The sequence below is a fragment of the Cryptotermes secundus genome, unplaced genomic scaffold (genome assembly GCF_002891405.2).
Source record: "Cryptotermes secundus unplaced genomic scaffold, Csec_1.0 scaffold39, whole genome shotgun sequence".
In the NCBI taxonomy this organism is placed as follows: Eukaryota; Metazoa; Arthropoda; class Insecta; order Blattodea; family Kalotermitidae; genus Cryptotermes; species Cryptotermes secundus.
This window is the reverse complement of record NW_019723904.1, coordinates 289,131-312,909: the sequence shown is the minus strand read 5'-3', so window position 1 is coordinate 312,909 and position 23,779 is coordinate 289,131. Positions and strand designations below refer to the sequence as shown.

Genomic DNA, 23,779 nt, shown 5'->3' with positions numbered 1-23,779 from the left:
AAGAAGAGTTCTAGCAGCTGAGATGTAATGCTGTGTAGTTCGGTGAAGCTAGTTTCGTGTCGAGGGCATATGCTTCCATCTTCTGGGTAAAGCAAGCAAGAAAACAGAATGAAGTAGGCACCAAATCGAGATTAATCCTTGTTTCTTACTTGGTCTACTCTTCAACGCTGAAGGCTGAGGCGAAATGTTACTCTGAAACGTCGGTTGACTTCACCTAACTACAAGGCGTTATATCCTAGAATGCAGAACTTTCCATAAACAGCACTTCGAGAACCACAAATCCAGCAGTAACACACTCCATCGCTGATTTACATAACCCGCGCCTTGTACGAAGTTTTCGGCACATAAATTGCATGTTAAAGTACGAGAAGTTTAAATTAATTATCCAGTTAAGAATTTTATTCAGTCTGCGTCTTGTGGAATGACATACATATTGGCTTTATGGTAGGTTACGTATCTGGACGTTATTTACTAACGAATTACCGTCGGTTAGACCGCTCAACACAAACTTTTTCCATGTGGCCGCAGAGAATGACGTCTGCTTCAGGGTGTGCCGACTGCAGACAATTTGTATGACATCACGTGAATGTGGTTTGACGTATGTACCCATTTTGCTTACGTAGTCTTGATGTCCATACAGAATTTTAAGTCATGCTTCTCAGCTGGTAAGCAATGTGATGTGTTGACCTCTCTGCGCTTCTACTGTGAGGACTATGAAATCATTTTGCACGCGTAAGCTGTTGGAGTTTACCTGTATTGGTAAAGAAACGTATGTGATGTTATTGGATTCAGCTGACTCGGGGTTCGGTGGTAGGTTTCTTGACCAGCTGAGTGCATATCAGCTTCTCAATGAGTAACCTACTCCGTGGAGTTTATCAAGTGAGATCGCTCAAACGGTAAAGCTTGTGACTCGTACCCTGGAGGTGCTCGGTTCGAATCTCGACCGGAACACGGATTATTGTAAAGTTGTTCATGGTTTTCTTCAGTCACACGAGATAAATTCCGGGATAGTATATCAATTAGCAAACCGTTTCCTTCCATATTCCTTCCAATTTATTATTCGCCAGTCATCCTAGCATTGGACAGTAAATACAACCCGAGACACTGTCAGCGCCGTAAGATGAACCACAAATTAACGAATGAATCTATGGGGTTACCTTCTTTACTTCTTGGGCTGTTTAACGACTCTGTTTCCGTTGCATTAGTTATATAGTTCCGATTGAGATAGAAAGATAATTATCAGTGATGAGTAAGTACGAATTTGGAAGTGGAGTATCATGGTCGATTGGAAGATTATTCTGGAATTAGCCTGAAGAATCCGAAGAAGAACATAATTCTGGATATCCGGTTCTCAGACTGAGATCCGAACAGAGTACCTTGCTAATGCAATTCAGGTGAAGACGCTTACCGAATATGCCAGCCTGACCTACGAGTATGAGAGGAAAAAGTGTTTCAGAAAGTCAGAGGATCATGTTGGATACGAGGCTGTCACAGCGGTGACTACGGAGACAACACCGTGTTTGTCAGCATTTCAGAGGAGCATGCTTCCTGATCTTCAGGGTCGAAGAATAAGCCAGCAAGTAGCGCGCGGCAAGCCAAAGTGACCGGTTTGCAAGAATGGGAAAACTGAACTCTAGTTCTGTTTTCGTTCGCTTCACTATGTTAGTGAAACCAAGCATGTTGTGACTTCCAGTTGTAAAGTTCTCTTCTTCCAGGCACGCGGATAGTCTGTTATGGTACAACAGCATTCTCAAGTTACCAGCATTCAAGTGGAAGAAACTGCACTGCCGCGGAGTACCAGGAATCTCCTGGGGGGTAAAGGGCGGCCTGCGCATAAGGCTGACAACATCACCGTTATCTGTGAGTCGATTGTCTAGAAAATATGGGAGCCTCGACGTCTCACAAGCCTATGGGCCTCCACGGCCTGTTGCAGAGACAGGTTTTTTTCTTTTACTGCTATAGTTAGTGCCACGCGTTGTTGTGGAGCACGCGAAGCTCTAAGCTTGCTGTGGTGACGTTCAGAGCTACTCCCCGAGCGGAAAACATTGCCTACGGAGACCAACTAACAAGCAACACAACGTACCACAAACCTGACCACACTCCAAGACGCTACATTCCAAACTGGTAGTACCTACGCTGACGTAAGCTGATAAGACTGCCTCCCCCCCCAGCTTCGCGAGTGACGGTATGACCCCTCTACCACGGCTAGAATTCCGACGAACTAACAGTATACAAGTCCTTAAGGACCTTCCAGTTTTACTTTTGCGACAAATTTGTGCAAAGAAATAGATAATTTCCACCTGTGCAATTTCATTCAAATTCGTACTCTGACAGATCCTCCACTCATGTCATTTTTAAGGAAAATTTGTGTATATAAGTGCTGTGAAGATACGCTGGACAGAAGTCGACTCGATTGGTACCTCGGTAAACTGAAATTACCACACCTCCCCCCCAAGAAACCCTCCAAAAATTACAAATTGAGTCTATTTATTATATTTCATTGCAGTAAAATTGAATTATTGTTAATACCTCTGTCGGTGATTAAAGATGTAGGCCTTTTATTGTTTGCCCCGAGCCAGGCAGATAGTCCAAAGTCCCCGAGTTCCTGCCTTTGTTCATACATAAATGCACCTGTAAGTCCTTCGAACAAATCACTTTACTAAAAGAATCAAACTTTTATTTAAAATTCGGTAATCCGAAAGATTTTATAGTCAGAACACGCCAGTGTTTAAATTACTTCGGATTATCGAGGTTGCTGTGTAGTGTGCAAGAGATAAATTATTTTGTAGGCCGTAGACGAAGCAACCGATGTAAATGAAAGGAAGCTTGCAAATATTATTGCGGTATTGAAAAATAACTGAACACTATCAGAAACATTAAAAATAAACCGACGACATTCAACATAAACTAAGCAAAAGCAGTGGCTCGGAAGCTGATGCAGGAAAACAAAAACTGCCTCATTTTTCAGCATCTTATAGCATTTTGAAAGATCATTTTTACATCATTTTTAAATATCAAATTGTGGATTTAGGATCACCTAATTATTAAATTATGTTTAACCTATTGTTATATACACGACTTTTATTCCGATTTTCATTCTTATTTTATTGTATTTTTTGTTAATTTTAACCAAAATCTAGTCTAAGTTTTGTCTAATTTGTGAATTGAATAGAAACTAACTTGTACGAACCGTTTGTTAAAAATGGGAATGTTAGCGTTGTAGTTCGGTAATAGCATGTGAAACACTTGAAGCACCTGAAGATGACACATTTGAGGTCGAAACATGTAGTGGCTGCTGTGTAAATAAATAAAAAATATATAAATAACAAATTATTGTTGCGTTGACGGTAAAAATGATATGTGTTCGAGAATAAAGGGGTTTCAGTCATGTGAAACATTTCATGTGTGTTAGAAGCGGAAGACTCAGTTGATTACGAAGACCTGAAAGACTTGGGTGTCAGTGACATAGTGTGTTATGAGCAGGGCCTGGATTTTGATGACATGTCATCTTTTTTTTTTTTTGCTTGTATCCTATGCGATGCTCTTAAATATATAAATCTCGTATATGAGCTGATGGTTACAGAAATGTAAATTTTATAGGTAATTTTTTTGTTATTTTTTGACGTTTTTAGGTTTAAGATTATTTTTCTCATTTTGGGGGTATTTTTTTTTGTAAATTTTTGGACTTTTAAGGGTATTTCTTGTCAATTTTGGCCATTTTAGGGAATTTTTCTTCATATGTTTTCTGAAATGTGAATAACATGGAAGCGAAGTGTTCTTTCTTTTCTCTTTTAGGTAATTTTTCTGGATTTTTCGGTCATTTTTTGAATATTTTCAGGTCATCAGAATCCGGACCCTGCATGTTACATTTTTGGGTCATATTTTAGGTCATTTTTCTGGATTTTTTCGGTCATTTTTTAAATATTTTCAGGTCATCAAAATCCGGGCCCTGCTTATGAGCCCTTGCACTTATGATCATGCAGGGTTTGAGGCCAGAATCAATAAACTCGAGAGTACTATTGAAATGCAATGTGATGTGGAACATACATTTTCTCAGAACGAATCATCCTTCCGTGATAAGGGACACAACTGAGAGATGACTTTGGTGGTTCACTAAAACAGTGTTTCATTTTCTGTAATCACGGGTAATTTAAAAAATCGACTTCTTAGAGTTAATTTTTTCTTTTAAAGGTTTGTAAAATATAAATACGAGTATTTTAAATTGTTAGCACCTGAAAGTCCGTTCCCAAATAATAAGGCTAAGCAGGGCAGTGTTTATCGTAATGTTACTCTGTCGTTTCCTTTGAAACCAAATCAACTAATTTCAGTTATGATGAGTTTTATCTTCATGGATAAACTCGTTATCATCATTATAAGAACGTCAATCCCCACAGAACGTCTGTTAATTATGAAGAGCACCATTAGATGGCAGCAGTACACGGTATTGTTTCGGTCGGCAAGTCTATAAGCAGTACAGTGTCCTTTTTTCCTTACGTCATTCCATGTAAACCAAACACAAACCTGGTCATAGTTATTTGGGACTTGAGGTTATGGTGGGTATGCCGTATAGTCTGATAGAAAATTTACAGACGTTACTGCGGACCATTCTACCTCCGTCATCAAGGTTGAAGATTAAGCGGAATGCTCAAGCAGCAAGCAGCCGGCTTGCTCGTAATTACCAATCTCCCTCAAGTTCCTAACAAGTAAGAAAGAATCACTGGAGAGGTATCCATGGTAACTAGCCACAGGTGGAATTACGTATAAACGTTTCCCGTTAAACGGCAGTTTTTCAGTCGAACTATGTTGAAAAGTTACCTGCAGGATACTGACATTACTGCTTCTATTTTCCTCAAAACCCATTAAAGTTATTCTGATGCTCTAAGTAATGTAAAGTATCCCTGTAACAGGCCGTGGAGGCCAATAGGGTTGTGACATGTTGAGGTTCCCACATTATCCAGAAAATCGGCTCATAGATAGCGGCAGCCCTACGCGCCGGCCACCCTTTACCCCAAAGAATATTCCTGGTACTCATTTCTGTTAGAGGCTGAGTTGACCCCAGGGCCATAGTGTGGCTGGAAGGATTAGGTCAATTGAAAAAAATCCAATGACCGATCCAGCTAGTTTCCCGTACCTATACCGATCCGTGAGGACAACTTGCAGTGATCATCATACACTGTCCTAAGGTAGAAACAGGTGTAACAGGGGTAGCACCATTCCGACTGAGCTGATATTACAAAGGCGGGTTGGAAAAGAGCGGTATTAAGTTCCAGAGATTCCTGTCATGAATAAATAAAGTGTAACATAAATATATAGATATAATTTTTAATTTAATACCAAATTCATTTTACTGTGGATTCAATAAAATACATGTACATGGTACTTTCAGTAAGAACAACAGATATTTCAGCTCCTGAATATAAATTCCTTTACATATTATTATTAGATCTACTGCAAAAAAGTGCAGTGCTATGTGTTAAAAAACTTACAATAGCAAAATAAGATTCTTCTGAACTATAATACCTGCTTTCATACAACATAAATATATTTTAGTGATGGCACTGTGGTGTTCATATTGATTGAAGTAGGCCTTCACAGGGAATGTATTAAGTCATATATGAAGGAGCTGTAATGCAGTCATGAAAGAAATATGTGGATAAAATTCACGGTTCATGTTAACTATCACCACATTATTCTGGTTTATTACTATCCAGCACATGGTACTTGAGTTCACAAAGGCCAAAAGAAAATGTAATATTAGATGGCAAAAAAAGAAGAGAGTTAAAATATTCAGTGATAATAAAAGAGAGCACTAGACTCTTCTTTCATTTCTTTCTCTCTTAAAGGAAAGTACCGTATTTATGCATGTATAGGCCGCACATTTTTTGCCAAAAATTCAAGAGGAAAACTGGGTTGCGGCTTATATTCGAAATATTCGAAATCACACTTCATTTAAAAAAAATTATATTCATAATTAGTAATACAGGGTGTTCTACTCTGAAATAATATTCCAAGAAAATTATTTTTTCTATAATTTCTGTCTGAAAATTGTGCTGCGGCCTATACATGCGTAAATACGGTAGTTGAAATGCATATGTAGTCTGTGAAGTATAGTGTCTGCTGGTTAACTTCTGCTTGTAGTGAAAGGGATGCAAACACTGTAAGTAACTTTCCAGTACTACATAGTTGAAGAGTCATAGTTCTTTTGTTGATAAATAGTCAAATAAATATGGTCAAGAATGGCCTATAAATAATTAATTATGATAGATAAACATAAAATGGTCCATGCTGCCATTTGTATACATTTGGTCAGTGGTTGCATATAGGTCTCTATGGTGTTTCAGTCAGTACAAAGTGAATGTAAGAGGATAGAATATAAAACAAGTTGCAATTAAATTTTAGTATACATATCTCATTTTTATTGGTTAGTCATTATTTGATGTTTTAGATTAAACCAGAAAAACTGAAATATGGTATGATTCTCAAATGTAGTAAATCATTAAAATATCAGAAACTGTCACTGACATTTTGATGAATGCAACCCTTGCAGCCCTTAATGATGAGCCCTCTTAAGTCAACATCAATGTACAGTCTTTTTTATTTAAAAATGGAGAATAAAATAAAATGAGGTATAGGGAGAGATGTTACTGCTTTACAGGACAACCTGCTGTTAAAGTTTCAATTAATGTGGCCATGTAAAATTATGAGTATAAGGAATATAGAATTTTTAAGGTTAATTTTGTACATAACTTTATGCATCTTTCAAATCTGTATTCCAATAGGTTTTAAAAGAACTTTGAAAAATGAAAATCTTTTTGTTAAGGTCATGTTTCTAGTCAGAAGTGGAGCAGGCAGGGAGACAGAAAAGAGGACTTATTCATGAATGTGAACACTAAATGATAACAGGATTAAGATCCATAGTGCATTATGAAAAATATGTGACGTATCAGTATAAAACAAAATGCAGTCATAAATAAATTAGACATATTAAGTCTAAGCACAAGGTTTGACTAAGGAAAGTGAATAGTGGAGATAAGGAATAATTAAGTAAATTCCCTTCAAGAATACTAAAGTTAGGCAGGCTGGAAAGGTAGAAAAATATATTTCTCCAGAATTGGCCTATCAAATTCTGCAGTGTAGACCAGACTGGGACTATCTCACATGTAACCTATGTCACTTGCCAATGTCGAGCACTTATGTGGTTATCAGTGCTTGCGAAAACATCTGCATTTAAATCTCAATATATTACAGTCATTATCTTTGTAAATACAATTAATGGTGATGCATGATTTTTTGTGAAATTGCAGGATATCTATTCAAGTAAGGGCCACGCCATAGCTCAAGTGGTTAGTCGTTGGCTTCCCACCGCGGTGGCCTGGGTTCGATCCTGGGTCAAGTGGAATTTGTGGTGGACAAAGTGGTGCTGGGGCAGGTTTTCTCCGAGTACTTCGGTTTCCCGTGCCAATCTTCATTCCACCAATTGCTCCACAATCACCCTCACCTATCATCGGGCTGGTACAATAGGCCAGAAGTGGCTGCAGTACAAGGGACTTAGTCCCACCCCACTAGCAATAAAATAAAATTTATTAAAATATCATCTGTCAGTAACAATTTATATTAAATAACTTCTTCATACAGAAATTCCTTATAAATGTAACACTGTTTCTCTCTACAAAATGTTAATACAACGTTCATACAACGAACGTCTTACAAATAGTTTGCAGATTTTCAATCCTATTATTTCATATAAGCTGTAATTGCATTGCTTGAGAATCACAAGTTTCACATACACAAATCACACAAGCTCTTTTATGTAGATTATAATTTAATATCCTCACATACTGATGGAATCATGCAGCTTCACAGTACACTTCATTTTTAATTTTGTGCTTTTGCATTTGTCCACCATTCTATTCCATTTCAAAGTACACAAATATCAGAGCTGAGTAGTCTCTTATAGATATTGCTTTTAAGCCTGTGAAAACATTCGTCGCATCAAAAAAGACACAGAGAAGAAGAAGGATAGGCATCGTTCCAAACTTCTCCATGTCAAAGACCATATATGTAATTAAAATGCATGTAGTAATATACGTACATTATTTTACCCACTGTTCCATCATGAAACTGGGTACCATAGCTAAAGTTCATGGTGGCTTTCCTCAGTTCAGATTGAGAGCAGCAGCTACATCAAATTTCATTCCAGTTCATCATTCCTGGTCACTCATATAACATATCTAATGCTACCGCGTGATTCAGCACCATTAAGTAACCTCTTAACAATCTTTCTGTGACATTTTCATCATATAAACTTCAGTTGTATACTATCTGCTTTGCAAAACTTTTCACATGAGTTATTATATATAAATAAACAAAGCCTTTACAATAAAAGAACTGCATTAGAAGAAACTTGTTAATTTTACATCATTTCCATTAAAGTTGATTATTATTTTGATTTAGTCATAAGGTTGCAGACACTAAAATTGTTCATGGTAAAGATATACTCATTCAAATTTTGACCACACCTAATGGATTTAACTTTCATAATGGGGGCAAACAATAATAATTAATTTTTCCATCAGATTTCTGCATAATGTTTTATAGGCACCTCAGACAAAAATGTTCCCACCAAAGTACTGAGCAAACCTAATGTTGCTTAACTTGAGTAATGGGGACAAACAAAAATAATTCATCTTTTCACTTTTCTCTTTATAATATTTTATAGAAGGCTCAGATAAAAAATGCACTCATTCAAGTACTGACCAGGTCTAATGTTGCTTAGTTTTGTAATTTGGAGAAACAATAATTTAAAATTCTCCATCTTCTTTTTACATTATTTTGTAAACAACTTGGACAGCCGTATTTTCAGCATGCAATCATGCTCATTTCTAATGTGCTTCTGAAACCACAATTAAACCTTCCTGTTGAAGTAAGAATTCTTGTATAAAACACCCAGTATGAAAAAAAATAAATAGGGTTATTCATATCATCGCATAGCATGGAGCTTCCATCGCAACAGGCAGTAAGTTACCACTCTCAAGAGCAGAAGAGTGACGGAGAGTGCTATGACATCATTCCAAAATTGGTCCCCAGTCATGGCAATATCATGCAGGAATGTGTTTGGAAACCTGTAGTGACAGTAGAATTCCACGCAGTCCAAAACTTCTCTTCCATATCCATAAATTGCACTTATATACCCTTCGAGACCATATCGAAGATAGCTAATATGTGAGCCCCACTTGAGATAACTAGGCATGTCTCGGAGATTTACTCCAAACCCAGCAAACATCATCACAGGCACTGATATAGCTGGACCCAGGAATGTGCCATTCTGAAACAATATATCACATTTAGTGTTTTCTTTAAATTACTGAAATATGTACAAAATACCTCATGCAATTACTGAAACTTGGTCTCTGTCATTATTGAAAGAACATGGATCGTTGGTATTCTGAAAACAAGAAAAGGTGCTAAGCAGAACATTTGGACCCAAGAGGAAGGCAGTAACACAAAATAGTTCTGTAATAAGGAGCTTAATAATTTCAACTATTATAACTGTGTGATGAAATCAAGGAGAAAGAAATGGCCACAGCATGAAACATTTATAAACACATAAAAAAACTGTAATCTGAATACCTGAAGGAAAGAGGCCACATAGAAGATCTAGGCATAGGTGGGAGGATGATGTTGAAATGGAGCTATTAAATGATTTTGTCTCAGTAGAATTTATATCAGTGGCGGTGCGCCATTGTATACATGGTAATGAATGTTTGGGTACCATAAAATACTATAATTTCATGTCTAGGTGAGCAACTATTAAATTCCCTTAAAGGACTCTGCTGCATGGAATTAGTTCCTTAATTAGTGTGAGAAGAGTTCCGGTAAATATTATGATAAAATGTGACTTCCTTTGAAGATGTCTTGTCTGACTGAATAAAACATGCAAATTTTGTGACATTCTATTTAGTTTCATGTCTTTTTTTTTTTTTTTTTTTTTTTTTNTTTTTTTTTTTTTTTTGTAATTTTCCAGTATCTGTAACTGGCAAATGCATGTGTTCATGCTATAACAGTCATACAGGTAAAAAATTAGATTTATATTCACGTCTGTCCCTTTCTATGCAAACTCCAAAATTACTAAAACAAAGGCTCCAAATCCATCTCTGTTATGATCCCAACCCTGTTCTGGTCACAGAGATTACCCGAGGTACCTGCATTAACAACACTGGAGAAGTGTATAAGTTATGGGGTTTCCCATTGACTGATTTACTCCATATTGCTCTTAGTTTGTTTGCAATGCAAGATACTTCATTAAACCTCAACCACTATTAAAATTTTGTGTCAGAGTTTCCTTTTTACGACGACAGTCCTCTGGTATATGACGCAGTGTAGTTTGGTAGATTAATACCAACATTTCGGAGAAACCTGGTACCTGTATTTTCAAAGGAGAAAGAATTATATCCTGAAGATGGAAGCAGCAGGTCCCCGAAACGTTGGTATCTATTTAACGAACTACACAGCATTACACTTCATAGGAAAGATTCAATCCCGGCAATGCAGACAGCAGTTTTTCCCGAAATGTTTGTACTTGTCTACAAGTCTATACAGTGTAACCTCCCAAAAGACAGTAATTGAATAGAAGCGAAGACGTCGTGTTGTTTTAGTTGCAAATAGGCCTGAGAATGGGATCTGTAGAGAGTTAGGTTTACGTTGTAACAGAAATCTTGCGTGAAGCTGAATCACCAAGACATGTAATATATCATCACATTCTCTTTCTTTCTGTTGCTATCGCATCCTGGCGATCCTGCCAGCGTTGAGGACATCCATCGTCTTATCCAGTCAGTACCAGGGGCTCTGTCCTCTGGCTTGCAGTAGTATAGTGCTATGTAAAATCTGAGGTTTTCACGGCGGTGACTATGAAGAAAACAGTCTTCTGGGATGTGGCGCAGTGTATATATTGTGTTAACCGAAGTTTCGGAGGATACAGAAGCGATACGTTCCTCCGAGACGTCGGTTAGCACAATATCTATACGGCGCCACATCCCAGAAGACTGCTTTCTTCGATATAATAGTAACTTCGCTCAGAACTATTTCCATAGTGTACATTCTGTTGTGTATCAGAAGTATGTGGGAAGGTAAAGTTTCCCTCAACACAAGAAATGTGGCTTTACAATCAGTCGATATTTAGATTGAATTTTATTATATTTTCTACGGCTACATGTTTAGGTCCTCATGGGACCATCATCAGGCAGTATTATGATTGTACGGCTTAGGTTATTGAACTCCTGAATATGGATCCATATTTAGTGCGACACGTCCATGTTATAAAGTTATGCCTGAGTTAGAATGTAAGAATTAAAATATTGACCTCAAAGATTTTTTTTTTAATTTGTATTATCATGTAATGTTTACCGAAGATGAATAATATGTTGGAACGATATTATTACGAGATAAAGCCTTGGGAATAAAATTGAAAGTTATACCATTAAAACATAAAATATTAAAATTATTACAAATATTAGGACAAATATTAAGATTATGGAATATGAGGTTACAATTTCTGATGTAATGTTCAGAGTTTTCAGTGTTGTGTGAATAATTGTGGGAAGCCACATTGTTGAGCGTCTCTCAAAGTAGATGTTATTACGCCGGAGGTTATGCGGTGGTAATGTATTTTGGATATTATTGCTATATGCTGTTACGGTGTGTTAATATTCATGCAGTATACGTCTTGTGTATAGGTTGTAAGATATTGCTATTGTTCATGTAACATGCGCGTTCCTTTCTGTTCCGGCGTTTTGTGTATCGTAGCTTGTTTCAGGCAGGCAGCTACAGCATAGTTCAGAACGGAGCGAGAACTCCGTAGTGTTCCCTGGGTCCTAACGCACTACTGTTGCAATGCAAAGGCACTGTGGGTACTTCACGAAGAGTAATTCCTCGTCTTTTAGTCAATAAGAAGCGGTCTCTCTATTCCCTGTCGCAGCTGTTTTATTTAGGTGTACTATGTTGACGTTCTGAATACAGAACAGAGCCCTGATTTAGAATGCTTGGAGTTTTATTGCAAAACCTATACGCTTTTTTGGCTTGGTATTAAGGCAGAGGCTCAACTCTTAGCCAGGACTTACCACGACGTCGAATACGGCACCAATCATGAGGCCGAAGCTCATTGCGACGTATACAATAAGTAGGCTGATGACGAAGAACATGTTGAATCGCCCCATGTCTGACGGCTGCCCGCTGATGAAGTACACGAGCAGAGTGAATAAGAAAGAGCCCAGCACCTGTTAACGTAAGGATGTATTCCTGGTTATAATATCCTTGGGTGAGAATTATTCCTGAGAAACTTGCAGTCACTTAGCTTGTCAAGACACATTCCTCCCATTATGAATGCCGAGTCACACGAACCCGCACCTATCCTGGCCCACACGAATCCAGACTGCATCCTCACACTATTTAAGATATATTTCATTCTTGTCGAAGCCGGGATAGTTCAATTGTTATAGCGACAGCCTACAGGTTGGATTGCAGGGTTCCATTCCCGGCAAGGGCAAGAGATTTTTCTCTTCCTCATAATGTCCAGATTGGAATATTATATTTAAGCATCATGTTACACTCTATACAATGTATGACACAAACTCAATCCTAAGTGCAACAATTTATTGTAGTTCTTTTGTCTTCTTTTCTTCTACACTATATGTTTCGGCCGTAAATGGCCATCATCAGATGTATACTCTCACGTAGCTGTTACACTGCACTTAGTTTAAAATTTAAAAAAATTAAAAAACACCAGCTTTCTTAATTGTTCATTTCGACGTTGTTAATAGGTCCCGATATATCAGAATCCCCTTGCTGATGTCTGTCAGATATGTATAAAATCTTTGTTAATTTACATACGTCAATTTGATTTTTTTTTTAATTTTGGTATTTTAAAATCTTCAATTTAAATTTCATTTTTTTTAATTTTTTAAATTTTAAACTAAGTGCTGTGTAACAGCTACGTGAGAGTATACACCTGACGATGGCAATTTACGATCGAAACATGTAGTGTAGAAGAAAAGAAGACAAAAGAACTACAATAAATTGTTGCACTTAAGACGGAGTTTATGTCATACATTGTCCAGATTGGATCTCAGGCCCACTGAGCCTCCTATCCGATGGGTACCAGGAGCTCTTTCCTCAGGGTTAAAGTGGCCAGGACGTGAAGCTGACCACTCACCTCCATCTACGTAGTGCCGAGGTCATGAATGGTGGAATTATACCTCCACTCTCCCATACGTCTTCATGATGTAGTACTTCATTAAGGAAAGGGACACTTTTACTTTTACCTTTAATATTGCCGTCCCATCTATGCCTACTTGTCTGTATTGATCTCCTCCTGAATGTTTTGCGACTAAAATTTTATACGAATCATTTAATGTAGCCATGCATGCTACATACCCCACCCCTCTCGTCACCTTTTTTTTGGATTGCCTTGTTCATGTTTACAACATATTAATTATAAAGAAAGTATGCTTTCAGAAGAAAAACTGAATGTCACAATTCCATGTAAACTACAGTGAAACCAACTCTCATAGTTGTAGGGAACAAATAAATTGTTGGACATTTCATTTCCACTCTGGAAAAAATAATACATAACTCTAGTATTTTTTTTTTCCCCCCCTGGTACTACAGCCCCAGTGGGCCTAGGCCTACCTCCATGAACTTCTCCGTTCATTTCGGTTTTTCTAGATCTTACACATACGGTAGGACTCCTTGGGCGAGTGATCAGCTCGTCGCAAGGCCTCTACCTGTAGACGAACACAGAAAAACGCACACAAACATCCATGCCCTGAGTGGGATTCGAACCCACGATCTCGGTTTCCGAGCGAGCGAAGACAGTGCATGCCTTAGACCGCTCGGCTACCGTGACCGGCTATAACTCTAGTATATTCTTTAAAAAATACTATATAACACTTCATAGGACACACACAATGGTACACTTACCATGACAGGTATATCTGTTATAGTGATCGATATGTAGTATGACTTGAGTGAGTACCATCGATTGAAATGTTCCTTCTGCAGAACTGACATTTCTGATGGAACTGAAATGAGAAGTAATACAAGCAAGTATAAGTCATAAGACGTTTGTTTGTTACCGTAACTCTCATGTTGCACAAATAAATAAATTAATTGCAATTTTAAAATATTTTAATATTACATTTCAGCATCCTGTTGCATTGATATATCACTTGTCCACTTACTTCCATTTCTGATGCAACACAAATTTTTATTTTAAAATGTCATTTGCAGTGATATTTGAAATTCATAACATCTCATTAAAATCACATTCTGTTTAACTGACTGATTTATTGATTTAAATCAATTAGCAGTTGCACGAGGATAGCCTCGTAGGGCCGAAACATGTTGCAACAATGGAATAAAACGTGATTTTAAGACATTTAATGAATTTTAAATGAGGCTGTAAATGACATTGTAAAATAAGAATTTGTGCTGCATTAGAGACGGAAGCAAGGGGACAAATGGATTACTTACTTACTCATGGAGCTAAGCCCTTCTGGAGGAGCCGCCAATTCTGCAATTACTCAAGAATTTCCCAGCATTCTATGTAACCCGAAGGTTCATTATCATGTTCACAAGAGCCCTCCACTGCTCCCTATCCTGAACCAGATCTGTCCAATCCATCCCATCCCATCCTATCTCTCTAAGATCCATTCTAATATTGTCCACCCACCTATTCCTTGGTCTTCCCTGTGGTCTCTTTCCTTCTGGCTTTCCCACCAATATCCTATACGCATTCCTCGTCTACCCTATTCGTGCTACATGACCTGACCACCTCATCCTCCTTGACTTGATCATTCTAATTATGGACAAAGGGTTTAAATTATTTTATTGTTGTTGTTGTCGTAGAGAGTTCTCATTCATTCCTCTGTAATCTGTCAGACGACAGGTTCACAGTCTCTTCCAAAACAGTTCCTCCATATATGAGACAAACTCCGTCTTAAGTGCAACAATTTAATTGTAGTTCTTTCTTCTTCCCTTCCTCCACACTACATGTTTCGGCCCTAAATGGCCATCATCAGGTGTATATTCTTACGTAGCTGCTACACTGCCCGTAGTTAAACATTTAAAACACCAGTCTTTCCAATTGTATGCATGTATAAAATCTTTGTTAACCTACACACGTCAATTTGATTTCCAAAATTGGCACTTTTTAAACTTCAATTCAAATAAAATGTCTTTAATTTTCCGTTCTTTTTCTTTTTCCAAATTTTAAAAATTAAAATTTCTCGGGGTACTCGCCCTATGTCTATAGTGCTGCAGCGGCCACTTCTTGTTTTATCGCTGTTCAGGTATTGTTCTGTGTAGGCTCTCTGTGTGTGTGTCGCTGCCTATCTTTAATACGGAGTTTGTCTCATATATTGTGTGAGTATAACAGGATGCTTAAATTATAATATTGTAAACAGTTCCTCCACTTGATGCGATCTAGAGCTTTCTCCTTCAAATGAAAATATCCTCTTCTGTCCCCAAGGTCATCCAGCATCTTCTTACGTCTTCTTCCTCGTCTTCTGGTCACTTCTATCCGCCCCTCTATCTTTCCTTCAATAACTTCTTTTAGAAGGCAGTTACCGCGTAAGATATGACCAATCCAATTAGCTTTCCGTTTTCTTATTTCGTGTAGGATATTCCTCTGCTCACTGACTGTAAATAACACTTCTTCATTTCTCACATAATCGGTCCAACTGATCATCTCCATCCTTCACCAACGCCATATTTCGAAAGTTCTATGTGGAGAAAAAGAAATCCTTTGTCTTCCAGGAGAGGACAGTCAGCAGTATATTCACTTACACAAAGACAGGAATATTCGGAGGGAGCTGGTGCATCAGATCACCAAAGTATTGGCAGGGACAAAGTAATGTAGCTTTCAGAGGCCGTGAGACGTGTCAGTGCATGATTTTGTCCTGTATGCTTTGCCTTCTGGAGGAAGTTCTGACGCCGTAAAAGACGGACATAGCTTATTTCAATTTGTTATTTTGTATCAGGTGAGAAGGTCACCTCCCTAGAGGAAACAAACTACGCGTAGCCTCGTATCATAGCGTGTCTCAACCTGTGCAACAAATATTATATACCTACACATTTAACAACGGTTCACAAAAACGTGATAATAACATATCTTACCGAAGTACACTGCATAATATCCCAGAAGACCGTAATCTCAGTGAGATCCTGTTCATCCCAGTTTTATCTTATTGGCCCGCTGTGTTGTTTATCTGTTAAATTGTTGCTCTTCCGATAATTCTGTCAGGTACGCAAAGAGAAGTTGCAGAAGTACGTCATTAACTATGTTGTGTCTGTTGGGACACTCTGCAGACCTACATGCATTGATGCGTCCATCTCGAGAGGAACTCATGTGACACTTGCCAAATATTTATTGGAATGATACATGTTTTGATCAGATATTTAGAGAAAAATTAGATAATTTTTATGCCTAATGTTCTGTTTTCCGTAAGTCTTAGGGTTCTCGAGAATATTAAAAATAATTCAGCGTATAATCAAAATTATTACACTATTCTCATACTTCTTAGGTTGTTTAAATATTTGTGTAATGTTCCATATCACACTTTTTCAGAATATGCATTTTTAATCTTAATATCCTTATTTTATTTGTAACTCTTTTCGTATAATGCTCTTTATAAATTGTTAATCTGTGTTAATTTGTTTTGTTTCCTTCATGAAAAATAACGCAGGCTAAAGCAACCACTGGCCCGTCACGGTAGCCGAGCGGTCTAAGGCATGTACTGTTTCGCTCGCTTGGAAACCGGGATCGTGGGTTCGAATCCCACTCAGGGCATGGATGTTTAGTTTGTGTACAGGTGGAGGCCATGTGACGAGCTGATCATCAGCCCAAGGAGTCCTACTGAACGTGTAAGATCTAGAAAAACCGAAGTGAACGGAGAAGTTCATGGATTTAGGTCTAGGCCCACTGGGGCTATAGTGGCACGGGGAAAAAAATGTGTGCTACCCGGAATTTCTCAGTGAACTAGAGATTGCATGTCAATAATACATACAAACTTAAAAGAAAAGCATAAAGAAATATTACTAGTGTAAAAAAAAGTAAAGCTATCCCTGTGACAGGCCGTGAAGGCCCATAGGGTTGTGACGCTTTGAGTGTCCCACATTATCTCGACAATCGGCTCAAAGATGGCGATAAGGTTGTCAGCCTTACGCTCCGGCCGCGCTTTACTCCCCAGGAAAATTATTAATTTATTCCTGGTACTCATTTCTGTTAGCAGCTGAGTAAACCCCAGGGCCTAGTGCGGCTGGAAGGATTAAGTCAACTGAAAAAATCCAATGACCTCATCGGGACTTGAAACCGCGACCTTCCGGCTTGTAGCATAGTGCCTCAACCTACTACGCTACCGCGTGCCCCCTTACAACTAATGTATGAATTATAACTAGTTTATGGATTAATACGACGGGCCGGTATAACACAGTCGGTATAGCGACTGGCTAAGGGCTGAACGACCGAGAGGTCGGAGTTCGAGTCTCGGTAGGGTCAAGAATTTTCTCTTCTCCACGTCGTTCAGACCGGATCTGGGGCCCACCCAACCTTCTATCCAATGGCTACAGGGTATTCTTTCACCGGGGGTAAAGCGGCCGGGGCGTGAAGCTGACCACTCAACTCCATCTAGTGCCGAGTTGAAGAAAAGTGGATCTATACATCCACGCCCCCATACGTCTTCATGGCGTAGTGCTTAATTAGTTAAGCACAGGGACAACTTTGACTTTCCTTCATGAATTATTATGTACATTCATGACAACACACTCACAGAGGAATTTGTTTAAAATAATACAATGTTTTATGAGCTTTGAGACGAGATACTGTACCGATATGTGCATAAGATTCGGAAATGCTAGGTTATTCGATAACCTGAATGATAAGCAGAGGAACTAATTAAGATTTTACTCAAAGAAATTACTTTCTAACCTCAATTTTAAAGTAAGTTTAATTATCTCCATTCAAATGTTTTTCTTTTTTTTAATTCTGATCCAAAACATAAAGAGCACGCTTAAACCTCAGAGCGCGATACGGAAGACATTCCCTCCCTTTCCAAATACTGCAGCATCCCCATCTGTACCTTCCTCGTACTGGTTCTCAGACGAAAGGCATGGAATCGTGTTGAATGAAATCTCTCCATATTTGATAAAATATTTGTCTCAAACTGCGCTTTCCCCCCCCCAAGAAAACTACTTTTTATATTAAAATCATTGTTTTCTGAGATGTGATACCTTGTGTTCTGGTATATACTTACAAATATTTCCGAGGAACCTGATACCTTCATCTCCGGTGGACATCAGATATCAAAAGACAGCAATTTTCAGTCACCACTATGGGAACTTGAAATCTCTCACCTCACGTAAAGCTTTAGCAACTCTTGTCGTCTACAACTTGGTTGTATACTCACATGTGAGGATGGTGATCATCATGGGAGTCATCATGTTGTGTATGAGGCAAGCGAACAGCAGGTTGTAGTTGTCTAGCACGCGAGAGCCTTCGTTCCCTTCTCCAAGAAACAGAATTCCCAGCATGATGGCCACGATGATGTTCACTAAGATGCGCAGGTGCGTTAGAGTCTGCGCAGAAGAATGACGAGCTTAAAAGACAGTGCACAAGACGTATGGGGCCTTAGAGTAATGAAACGTAATAATGGTATCTTAATGGGTGACAATATAACTGAAGCGTTTTGTGCTTAATACATTGTGGTACATCCTGTTCTACAGAGATGCTATTCTTCGTGCAGGCAAATAAAACTAATTCTGTCAATTATTTTTCTTAATATGTAAGAATATTCATACACTCGCTCCATGGCCAACAATAAACTCTAGGAAAGATATTCTTGTACCGTTGAAGTGCAACAGTCAATATAAGCGAGTTCGTTTGGTTTCACACTGAATTGTGCATTATTCATTGGCTTCTTGTAATTTTGCCCACAATGAGCCCATCATGAAGATAGTAAATAACATACGAATTTCTCTCTTTAAGTCTAAATAAAATCGTAATGGTTGAGTGAGGTTATGAATTCGCAACAGCTTGTTGTATGTGCCGTTAGATGGTTCCGCCATGAAAAATGCTGATTTATCAGAGTTTCTTGTAAAATATATTTTGTACTTTTTCTGTACTGAATGCTGTTGTTGGATTCTGAATAGACGAAGTGGAGTCCATAGTGTCACATAGAATTCCAAGCCTTTTTTTCCTTTTTTTTTTACGATTTAGTTACAATAATATTTCAGCAGTTCAATAAAGCAGCAAATTGAATAGACGAAAGTGAGTAGAAAATCTAGTTGTAGTTTTATTCTTATGATAGTTCGCAGTATAATACGAGTATTAAGATCTGTCCATTAAGAGCATTAAAATATCAGGCTGCATACCGACGGACAGACGTGATGTTCCGTGTTCGTCTGCTTGCGATAGATCCTACCTAAATACATTACATTTCAACACAGTATCTATTCATAGCTTCGTCTTCTGGGTATAGCACCTTACCGAGGATCAGAATATAAAACACAGGAAATAAAATACTGCCAACTACTTGGATAAACGTGTTGTTCCCTAAACGTGGATCCATAGTGCTGTTTTTATTTTATAATTACTACCGTCTTTCTGAAAAAAAAAATCGATGGCTTCGAACCTTTGACAGTATTTCTATGTATTTTCATATTTTTAATTTTATGAATATTTACATAATTTTGCAAATTTGATTTATTTCACGAAATTTATCATGGATATTTTGTTTTCAGATGCAGCCCAGTAGTGTCATAACAACATGGCAGACGCAGGAACATGTAAGTTTGGAGCGCCACATAATCTTAGGTTCTAAAATTATGTACGATACTATATCTTAAAAAAAAAAGTGCAACTTCTATTAAGGTAATTTATTGCAGAATATAAATCAAGAGATGATGATTACGTGAAATGTGTATTTAGCTTTCGGTCTGTTGGCGATAAACAATTAACTACTGGAACACCTGTTGTTTATGAGTTAACAGTTACTACGGACATGGCGACAGTGTCAAATTTTGAGCTTACGGTCAACAAATTTAACGTAGACTAAATCTGTATTTAAATGATAAGTAGACAATGACGATGATAATGGTAAGCAATAAACGATAATGATACTAGTCACAACAATAATTTAATTTACAATTTACTGTTGCTAGCAATAAAGGTTTAATTTGACCAGTATTCATTCTTATGTACATCTACGTTTTAGTCCATGCTAGACCATGAGCTAAATGTAATTTCATTCTTTCTTTGTAAATACTGTATTTTCATTATCTATATATGACATTAAGTTCGCAATATATTTATGTGTATGTCATTCAAATAATAAATTAGCTTTTGTATTAGTTCTACCTGAACGCGCTCTTTAAGTTTCGTGATTATTACGTAAACACTACTAACGTTTTATAGCATCATGTTGTCTTTGGAACGTCGGTTATATTCCGTTTCTTTAAAAGTACTTTGACACCGTATATTCTGGTAGTGGTAGACACTTACAAAGTACGCGACACTGAATCCGAGAAGAAGGCACGCCTTGAGAATTACAAATATAGCAGTTTTATTTCTTGTCTTATAATTAACACCAACATTTCAGTGAAACTCTTGGTTTAGAAACGTGGGTGAGATTTTTTACACTTTAAATTTGTTCTCGAGTCTGCGTTATGTCTAGATAACAAGCAGTGAACTTAAATGTGTTATTTGTTCAGAAACAGGATCATAACTCTCAACCGAAAAGACTTTTAGCTTTTATTTTATCACTTTACAGAATGGTGCCAATTTCATTTTCCGTCGTGATGTTGGCTGTGTCCGCGAAGCTGTATTATTTGATAATATATAAACAATTCTTTCGTTCTGCTTATGTCGACATTTCAGAATTCGATATTTTGTGAATCGATTCGAGCCGGCGAAACTTCACCGATATATCGTAAATTTATGCTTGTACTCGTACTTTGTCTGTATATAACAACACGTTGCCATAATGAATCAGAGAAGTGCTGTATGTTATCTGGGTTATCTAAAATAAGACTTAAGCTGACTTGGCCGCAGTTTGATAACCAATTGACGATGCTCACTATATGAATAAACAGACATGAAACATATTTACAACTTAAAAATACCAAGCAGATGGGTATAATTGTAACGCTCTAGATTTTTAATTGGGAGGTGTTCGGTTGCAATCTGGGCCAGGATAGCTGTTAACCTGAGGTTTTTGTGGTATTCCTTAGTTCCTCCATACAAATGCCTCATGTCCTTTCCACTTTATCATCACACCATTCGACGCTATGTAATCGATACTGACAATCTCGTAAAATAAGCCACAAATGTTCAGAAATTAGCTTAGATTTGTACTGTTCCCAACACGTAAGTTTATATTTTTAAGAAAATGGTCTCCCCCTTCTGCAGATAAATAGGAAAGCTTTCAAGGACTCCAAACGTATTGGTGTAGTGATTAGAAATCAAGCTTTATATTCGGGGTATCCTGGTTTCGGTGACTGCCTGTCATTACAGTTAATACTGCTTTAATATAGGCTCCGGCCGCTTCATTCTCAATTCTTCATTCACGATTATCCTCCCACCTGACGCTATTTTTTTTTCTTGGCACTACAGCCCCAGTGGGCCTAGGCCTACCTCCATGAACTTCTACGTTCACTTCGGTTTTTCTAGATCTTACACATTCGGTAGGACTCCTTGGGCGGCTGATCAGCTCGTCGCAAGGCCTCTACCTGTACACAAACACAGAAAAACGTACACAAACATCCATGCCCTGAGTGGGATTCGAACCCACGATCTCGGCTTCCGAGCGAGCGAAGACAGTGCATGCCTTAGACCGCTCGGTTACCGTGACCGGCAACGCTATTTATGTAATTGTAAGAACATCATTCATCTATGAAAAATTAAGGAAATGTAGGCATACAAAAAAGTACTTCAGATATAGCGACTTATAATGTGAAAGTTAATAGAAATAAAACTCGAACTTAAATTTTTCGTTTTTTTTTCACACTTTACGAATTAGGCCCCCTGGCACTGTCCAAACTCATACTTCTGAAATTACGAATCCTGCACTTGGCAGATGAATTTCTTGGACGGGACATCTACCTACCCAGAAAAGCAGAAACACAAAATTAATAACTTCCTTCCGAGCCCAATCTTTCATTGTTCGAACAGCTGAAGACAATGATTTTGTCCTAAACGACTCGACTTCTTGGCTAAAGCAATGGTAAACGGTAAAGAAAGGTACAGTAGTCCCTGTGCTAACTATTTAAGCATCACACCATGAAGACGTATGGGACGTGGATGTATAAATCCACATTTTCTTGACCTCGGCACTAGTTGGAGGTGAGTTGTCAGTTTCACGCCCCTGCCGCTTTACTCCCGGGGAAAGAGCCCCCGGTGCCCATTGGTAGGAGGTTGTAGGAAGGTGGGTGAACCCCAGAGCCAGTCTGGACGCTGTGGAGGAGAGAAAATTCTTGAATCTACCGGGACTCGAACTCTGAAACTTCTCTCGTCCAACCCATAGCCAGTCTCTATACCAACTACGCTATCCCGGCTCATCTAAAGAGAGAGAAAGACATATGGTAAAATTGAGAAACACTTATTACGTGAGGGAGATATAAAATTTTTGATGGTCATTTATTGAAGAATATTTATTTACGTATTTAGCTAATGTAAGACGTTTCTTGTTCCAATTTTAAGAAGCGAGTACTTGAGGTCATTTCCGATACCCAGTAGTTACATCGGCTGTTTATCAAAACACTTGCTGTATTGCCTGCTTAAGAGATGATCCATTTATTCGCACGAGAACATTGCGTGTTACATAAGCTGGATCTTACACGTGTTGACCAAGCCGTTTAAAACTGCCAGAGGAGCCAAGGGAGTGGATAGGAGGTTCGAATACCGAAATGTAAGCATATTCTAAAAAGTTATCTTTACTTGACCCAGTGCATTTGACAGACATGTTTTGCAAACCATAATCTCGAATTAATAGTTCAGCTCAGCAAACTCAAGGTTCTGCATCAGTAATTGCGGCATATTTAAACACTCCGTAATTTTATTGCTTGTTGGACGAAGTGGCCTTAGAATTGCGTATCAGTCTTGACAGAACTTTCACGGATTTATCCACTTGCTTTTCATTTAAAAGTACAATTGCTCTTGTTCTTTAGCATCATATGCCGTAAAGATTCTTCGGGGGTTGGAGGTGAAGCTCAAAGAAAATGTATTTTTAGATTCATCCTCCTGGAAAAGGCGTTTGGTTCCCATTGGCTGGAGGGTCATGTGGGTGCCTAAGAAAGACTCGTCCCCTGCCGGGAATCTAACTGCGGTCGTCCAGCCTGTATCTTCCTCGGCCTTTATATTAAGTAGCATACAAGATGCACGCTCGTGTCGTAATGGGTACGGTCACAAAGATCTTGTTTATGTTATTCAACTGATATCTCGGTGTGTGCCTCTACGGGAGTGATGACTCAGGCAGGGCGATTCCCTTGTTAAATACATCAGATATTACGTAAGCCGTTTTAACGCGGTTTTCAAGTAATCTGAGTTCAGGTTCACTCGTTACGAAATTATACAAGAGTTTTACAAAAAAGAATGAAAATTTGAATTGATTTTCGAACTGCTGTTTGTTTTTCTGTGAGTGTCGCCAAAAATGTTTAGAGTATAACGTAAATGTATTATGTTACTTAGTCTCAAACTCCTTTTCAGTCTGCTTGTTAGACTAAGAGGAGTAAA

At 38.1% G+C, this 23,779-nt stretch overlaps 2 protein-coding genes across 2 annotated transcripts in view; one reads left to right on the top strand and one right to left on the bottom strand.

Annotated features, from left to right (window-relative positions):
• Positions 1-7,596: 7,596 nt before the first annotated feature.
• The window catches only part of LOC111861911 (ATP-binding cassette sub-family G member 1), a 65,627-nt gene continuing 49,444 nt past the window's right edge, over positions 7,597-23,779 (bottom strand). The window contains exons 9-12 of the mRNA XM_023846870.2: positions 18,459-18,627; positions 13,975-14,075; positions 12,117-12,272; positions 7,597-9,325 (exon numbers count right to left, since the gene is read on the bottom strand). Coding sequence (XP_023702638.1) covers positions 8,981-9,325; positions 12,117-12,272; positions 13,975-14,075; positions 18,459-18,627 — 771 coding nt within the window. The 3' untranslated portion in view covers positions 7,597-8,980. The remainder of the gene's footprint in view (positions 9,326-12,116; positions 12,273-13,974; positions 14,076-18,458; positions 18,628-23,779) is intronic.
• The window catches only part of LOC111861910 (ATP-binding cassette sub-family G member 1), a 233,759-nt gene continuing 229,801 nt past the window's right edge, over positions 19,822-23,779 (top strand). Inside the window, exon 1 of the mRNA XM_023846864.2 lies at positions 19,822-19,836. The gene's annotated coding sequence lies outside the window, so the exon portion shown is untranslated. The remainder of the gene's footprint in view (positions 19,837-23,779) is intronic.